The 5806-nt window shown below is 49.1% G+C and overlaps 1 protein-coding gene across 1 annotated transcript in view; it reads left to right on the top strand.

Moving 5' to 3' along the window:
* PLCG2 (phospholipase C, gamma 2 (phosphatidylinositol-specific)) overlaps nucleotides 1–5806 on the top strand; it is a 187230-nt gene that overhangs the window by 113580 nt on the left and 67844 nt on the right. The window contains exons 9-11 of the mRNA XM_011942208.1: nucleotides 1087–1205; nucleotides 3324–3409; nucleotides 5404–5524. Coding sequence (XP_011797598.1) covers nucleotides 1087–1205; nucleotides 3324–3409; nucleotides 5404–5524 — 326 coding nt within the window. The remainder of the gene's footprint in view (nucleotides 1–1086; nucleotides 1206–3323; nucleotides 3410–5403; nucleotides 5525–5806) is intronic.

Below are 5806 nucleotides of genomic sequence, written 5' to 3' on the forward strand. Positions count from 1 at the left end.
AGGTTGCCTGTTCACTCTGATGGTAGTTTCTTTTGCTGTGCAGAAGCTCTTTAGTTTAATGAGATCCCATTTGTCAATTTTGGCTTTTGTCACAGCCTTTTCTTACTCTTCTCTATTGACCATGTTGCCTGGGTGGGATTATTGATTTTGCCACTAGAGGGCATCTGCCACCAGGGAGTCTTGAACCATTGCAAGCACAGAAACAAAATGCGAAGGTGTCTGGGTGTTTGCAGGTCAGAATGGTTGCCTTTGACCTTGCATAGGGAAGGAGGGGAGGTGGAACTGGTGAGCGCCTGCCCCATATGAGGTCGTTCTCAGGCAGCAGGAAGTAGGCCCAGGTCGCTAAAGCATTTTTTTTTTTTTTTTAAAGGGGCCAAGAATTGTAACTTGAAATTTTCTGCCCTTTCAACATTCTGATATGGATAACACTCTGTTTCTTCAGTTGGGTAGTGGGTTCACAACTTTTCATGCTACTGTTATGCTTGAAAACATATATATGAGGCCACGCGCAGTGACTCACACCTGTAATCCCAGCACTTTGGGAGGCTGAGGCGGGTGGATCGCTTGAGGTTAGGAGTTTGAGACCAGCCTGGCCAACATGGTAAAATTCTGTCTCTACTAAAAATACAAAAATTAGCTTGGTGGGGTGGTGCATGCCTGTTATTCCAGCTACCTGGGAGGCTGAGGCAGGAGAATCACTTGAACCCAGGAGGTGGAGGTTGCAGTGAACTGAGATTGTGCCAATGCATTGCAGCCTTGGCAACAGAGTGAGACTCTGTCTGAAAAAACAAACAAAAGGCAACAACAATGTATATATGGTAAGCATAAGCCCTTTTAGTAGCAAATATTTTAGGATAAGCATTACAAAGGAAAATATTGTCTAGGTCTGTGGAACAAATATGTCGCTGCAGCCCTTCGCAGTCTGAGCCTTCGGTATTGAAAACGTGGGTAATTGAGGTCAGGAGACCGTCTGTTGGCTTCACGCATCAGAGTTGTTCTTCCCCTGGGTGGACACAGAACAGAAACAAGCAGACACCATCCCTCCCGTCAACGTGATGATTCAGTCTTCGTGTTTGACTCTTTTAGTTCCTCACATACCTGTTTTCACGAGAAAACAGCATCTGGGATGAGAAGTATGACGTGGTGGACATGCAGGACATGAACAACCCCCTGTCTCATTACTGGATCTCCTCGTCACATAACACGTGAGTTTCAGATGAAACTCACTGAAGTTTCATCTGAATGGGTTGGGCAGCACAGAGCATGTGAGGGTTGAGGCAGGGGTCCGATGCGCTGCTCTGGTGAGCCGTGTTGAGAAGCAGGTGGAGGGTGTAGCATCACATTCCTCGGACTAGAATACACAGAAGCTTCTGGAAGGGGCAGGGAACACACCTCCCTTTCTCAGTTGGCATTGTAATAATAATCTGTTTTCTGTGGTCCTAAAAAGCTAGTAAAAACAAAAGTAACTTAAAGTAACTTAGTAACTAAAGTAATGTAGTAAACTTAGTTTTTCATGATTTGGGCATCTCACAGTAGCCACACTAAAGCAATTCAGTGACTCATTGAATTGATTCGTAGGGACTGTGTACCCTGTGCCTGCTGGGAGCTGGGGATGTGGCTGTGAACAGGTGGCAGCCATGTCCTCATGTGCTTGGAGGAAGGCCTCCATTGAAAGTTAACCCCAGAAGAGGACTTGCTGCTCTGGGGAGCAGGTGGTAAGGCGAGGAGAAGTGTTTCAGACAGAGGAGCAGCATGTGCCAAGGCCCTGGGGCAGGAGCAACTGAAAAGAGTCTGCTAAGGCTGGAGTGCAGAATCCAGGAGAGTGGTGTCAGGAGGGGAGGAAGGCAGGTCCTGCTGGAGCGGGATCTTGTAGGTCACCGTGAGAGCTGTCGGGAAGACCCTGACGACTTTTAACCAGAAAACAAGATGCTCACAGGGGCCTCTTGGGATGGTTACTCTGATTGCAACAGAGGGAAGATAAAGGATGTTGCACTGATGTTCCAGTATTGAGTGTGTCTTATTGGGTGAGGGGTGAAGTCCTTGGGTCATGGCTCCCGGAGCTATGGGTGGGGACTTGCCTAAGTGACATTCCAGGGGGTCATCTGGGAAAAGGCTTTTAATGGTGTTATGCTCCAGGCATTTAGGAAGGTAAAATCTCTTTCAGGGGAAAATTGATTTCACAGTTCTCTCTTCCCCACCATGCCCATCATTTTAAGAGTTTGTGTTTCCGCACAGTGAATTCTAGAAAGCCCAGAAGACAGTTAAGAAAACAAACTTTAAAAAAACCTTTTATTTTCAGTTCAGAGGTACGTGTGCAGGTTTGTTACACAGGTCAACCTGTGTCATGGGGGTTTGCTGTGCAGATTATTTTGTCACCCAGGCATTAAGCCTACTACCCATTAGTTATTTTTCCTGATCCTCTCCTTCCTACCTCCCTCTGACAGGCCCCAGTGTGAGGTACAAACTTTTTTTTTTTTTTTTTTGAGACGGTGTCTTGCTCTGTTGTCCAGGCTGGAGTGCAGTGGTGCAATCTCGGCTCGCCACAACCTCTGCCTCCCTGGTTTAAGAGATTCTCCTGCCTTAGCCTCCTGAGTAGCTGGGACTACAGGCACATGCCACCATGCTCAGCTATTTTTGTTTTTTTTTTGTATTTTTAGCAGAGACAGAATTTCACTATGTTGGCCAGGTTGGTCTCGAACACCTGACCTCATGATCTGCCCGCCTCAGCCTCCCAAACTGCTGGGACTACAGGTGTGAGCCTCTGTGCCTGGCCTTGGAACACAAACTTTAAAAAAAGTTGAGGTGAATCATGGTGAGGAAGAAAGTGCATTAAGGAGTCCTTCTTACGGCAGTTTCGGTGGGTGTGGCTTGTAGCATAGTCGATTCCACCAACAGTTGTCGAGTGCCTGTTCTGTGCCTGTTCCCGGGCCCTGATATCAAAAGAAGTGCCCGTCTCTGTTTAGACCGAGGACCCAGAGGGTGGCCACGGGGCTTTGTTAATTCATCTTCTGCAGCTTTTTTGCTTCTGACGTGCTTTGACCAACTTCTCCTCAAAAGAACACGTCCTCTCCATGCTTGCGTTGCCCAGGTGGTCAGCAGTCACCTCCTGTGATTGTGACCTGAGTTCAAAGCTCATGCCCAGTGTGACCGTGAAATTGTGTATTTCTGTCCTAGGCCTTAGCTTTGAGTCTTTCTAGATGGAAGAATTTAGAGCTTTGGGAACTCAGGCTGAGAAGTTCCCCCACAACACCCCGAGGTGCAGGCTTGCCCCCCATTCCCTGTGGCTGCCACCCCCTCACGGCCGCTTGCCTTCTCTCCTGCAGGTACCTCACAGGTGACCAGCTGCGGAGCGAGTCATCCCCGGAAGCTTACATCCGCTGCCTGCGCATGGGCTGTCGCTGCATTGAACGTGAGTAGCTCCTTCTTGGCCGAGATCACGCTCACAGCAAATTGAGGATAACCATGTGGTTGCTCCATGTTTTCTTTCAAATTTTAAAAAAGTTTCAATGGACACATAATAACTGTGCATATTTATGGGGTTAGAGTGTGATGTTTCTTTCTTTCTTTCTTTCTTTTTTTTTTTTGAGACAGAGTCCCTGTCATCTGTATCTCCTCAGCTTCCTCCTGGGCTGGTATTAGAGGAAGGCAAACGGACACCCACTGTGTTTTGGCAGCTGGGTCCTAGGTGTGCATAGGTACCCTGTATCACCTGGATTGGGGGAATCTGTGAGCAAATGTGAAAAGAACGATCAGGGCTGGATATGGTGGCTCCTGCCTGTAATCCCAGCACTTTGGGAGGCTGAAGTGGGAGGACTGTATGAGGCCAAGAGTTTGAGACCAGCCTGGGCGACATGGTGAGATTCTTTCATTACAAAAAGTAAAAAAGTTAGCTTTGTGTGGTGGCATGCACCTGTGGTCCCAACAACTTGGGAGGCTGAGATGGGAGGATCGCTTGAGCCCAGGAGGTTGAGGCAGTGGTGAGCTGTGATTGTGCCACTGCACTCTAGCCTGGACAACAGAGTGAGACTCTGTCTAAACAGAAAAGAACAGAAGGGTCAGCCGGCATCTGTGGCTGGGCAGATGGCAGAGGCCTTACTTCCCTCCTTCCTTCTCATAGCCTCTCTGGCCCTTTTCATTCCAGCCTCTCTCTCACCAAAGGCTCATGGGTGCATTTGTCTGAGAAAAGGCAGACAACCAGCTGGGCATGGTGTCTCGTGCCTGTAATCCCAGCACTATGAGAGATCGAGGTGGGCGGGTCACTTGAGATCAGGAAATCACTTGAGATCAGTTTGAGACCAGTCTGGCCAACATGACGAAACGCTGTCTCTACTAAAAATAGAAAAATTGCCAGGTGTGATGGTGCACATCTGTAATCCCAGCTACTTGGGAGGCCGAGGCACAAGAATTGCTTGAGCCCGGGAAGCAGAAGTTGCAGTAAGCTGAGGTCGTGCCACTGCTCTCCAGCCTGGGCAACAGAGGGAGACTTGGTCTCAAACAACAACAACAAAAAAAGGCAACAACCACTGACTTAGGCTCCAGTGTTACCAAAACCACTCATCATGGAAGCAACGTTTTGTAGCAGTTACTCTATAGACTTTCCTCCCGTTTATGATTTTTCTCCTCCCTCAGAAAAAAACAAATGTTTAGAAGAAAAGCTTTAAGCATCAGCTCCTGTGCCCTCGGGGTCCAAAAGATTGGGGGTGTTCACCTTCCACATGACCCATTTCTGTTTGAAAATTTTACTGTGAACCTTTACAAATAAATTTCTCACTGCTCTGTATCATTTCCACGGGCAGAAAAGGCAGTCAAGGTTTTCAATAGGCAAAGTCAAAATAAAACACGTGGTAAAATCTTCTTTAAGAAGAAGCGTTGAGGCTGGGCGCGGTGGCTCATGCCTCTAATCCCAGCACTTTGGAAGGCTGAGGCGGGCGGATCATGAGGACAGAGTATCGAGACCACCCTGGCCAACATGGTGCAAACCTGTCTTTACTAAAATACAAAAAATTAACTGGGCATGGTGGTACGTGCCTATAGTCCCAGCTACTTGGGAGACTGAGACAGGGGAACTGCTTGAACCCGGAAGGCGGAGATTGCAGTAGGGCGAGATTGTGCCACTGTGCCACTGCGCTCCAGCCTGGGCAACAGAGTGAGACTTCATCTTCCAAAAAAAAAAAAAAAAAAGCAGCATTGAAACTAGCTTGTCTTGGACAGCTGCACTTGCATTATGTAAGTGCACAGGGAACCCTGCGTACACAGGGAAACCCATGTCCTCGTGTTGGCAGCCGAATGGAGGCAGTGTGGGCGTCCTTGTCTAGTAACTGAAGTGGTGTGTGGGCTGGGGGCTGACCTCGGGGCTGTCGGTGAACACACGTGTTGTTGAGCCTGCCACGTTTCTCCCTGTAGTGGACTGCTGGGACGGGCCTGATGGGAAGCCGGTCATCTACCACGGCTGGACGCGGACCACCAAGATCAAGTTTGACGACGTCGTACAGGCCATCAAAGACCACGCCTTTGTTACCTCAAGGTCAGTTGGCTGATTTCTGGGTGGTGTGACTTGAAGAGGAAGGCAGCTAGGATTGGATGGGCAGATGCACAGACAGGCAAACACACACAGACGCCTCCCTCCAAATGTAGGAAGGCCTGGGCCCCATCTTGGCCAAAGCCAGTGCCATCAAGTTCTCACCCGAGTGTTGGCGCCCCCTGCAGGCCGAGAGTGCAGGTTACTCCCAGAATCTAGAGCCCTGAGGAGGCTCTGGCTGGGGAACCCTGTGGCTGCTCAGTGCCCACCCCGCCTCCTCATTCTGTC

Source organism: Colobus angolensis, unplaced genomic scaffold (assembly GCF_000951035.1).
Source record: "Colobus angolensis palliatus isolate OR3802 unplaced genomic scaffold, Cang.pa_1.0 Scaffold207, whole genome shotgun sequence".
Lineage (NCBI taxonomy): Eukaryota > Metazoa > Chordata > Mammalia > Primates > Cercopithecidae > Colobus > Colobus angolensis.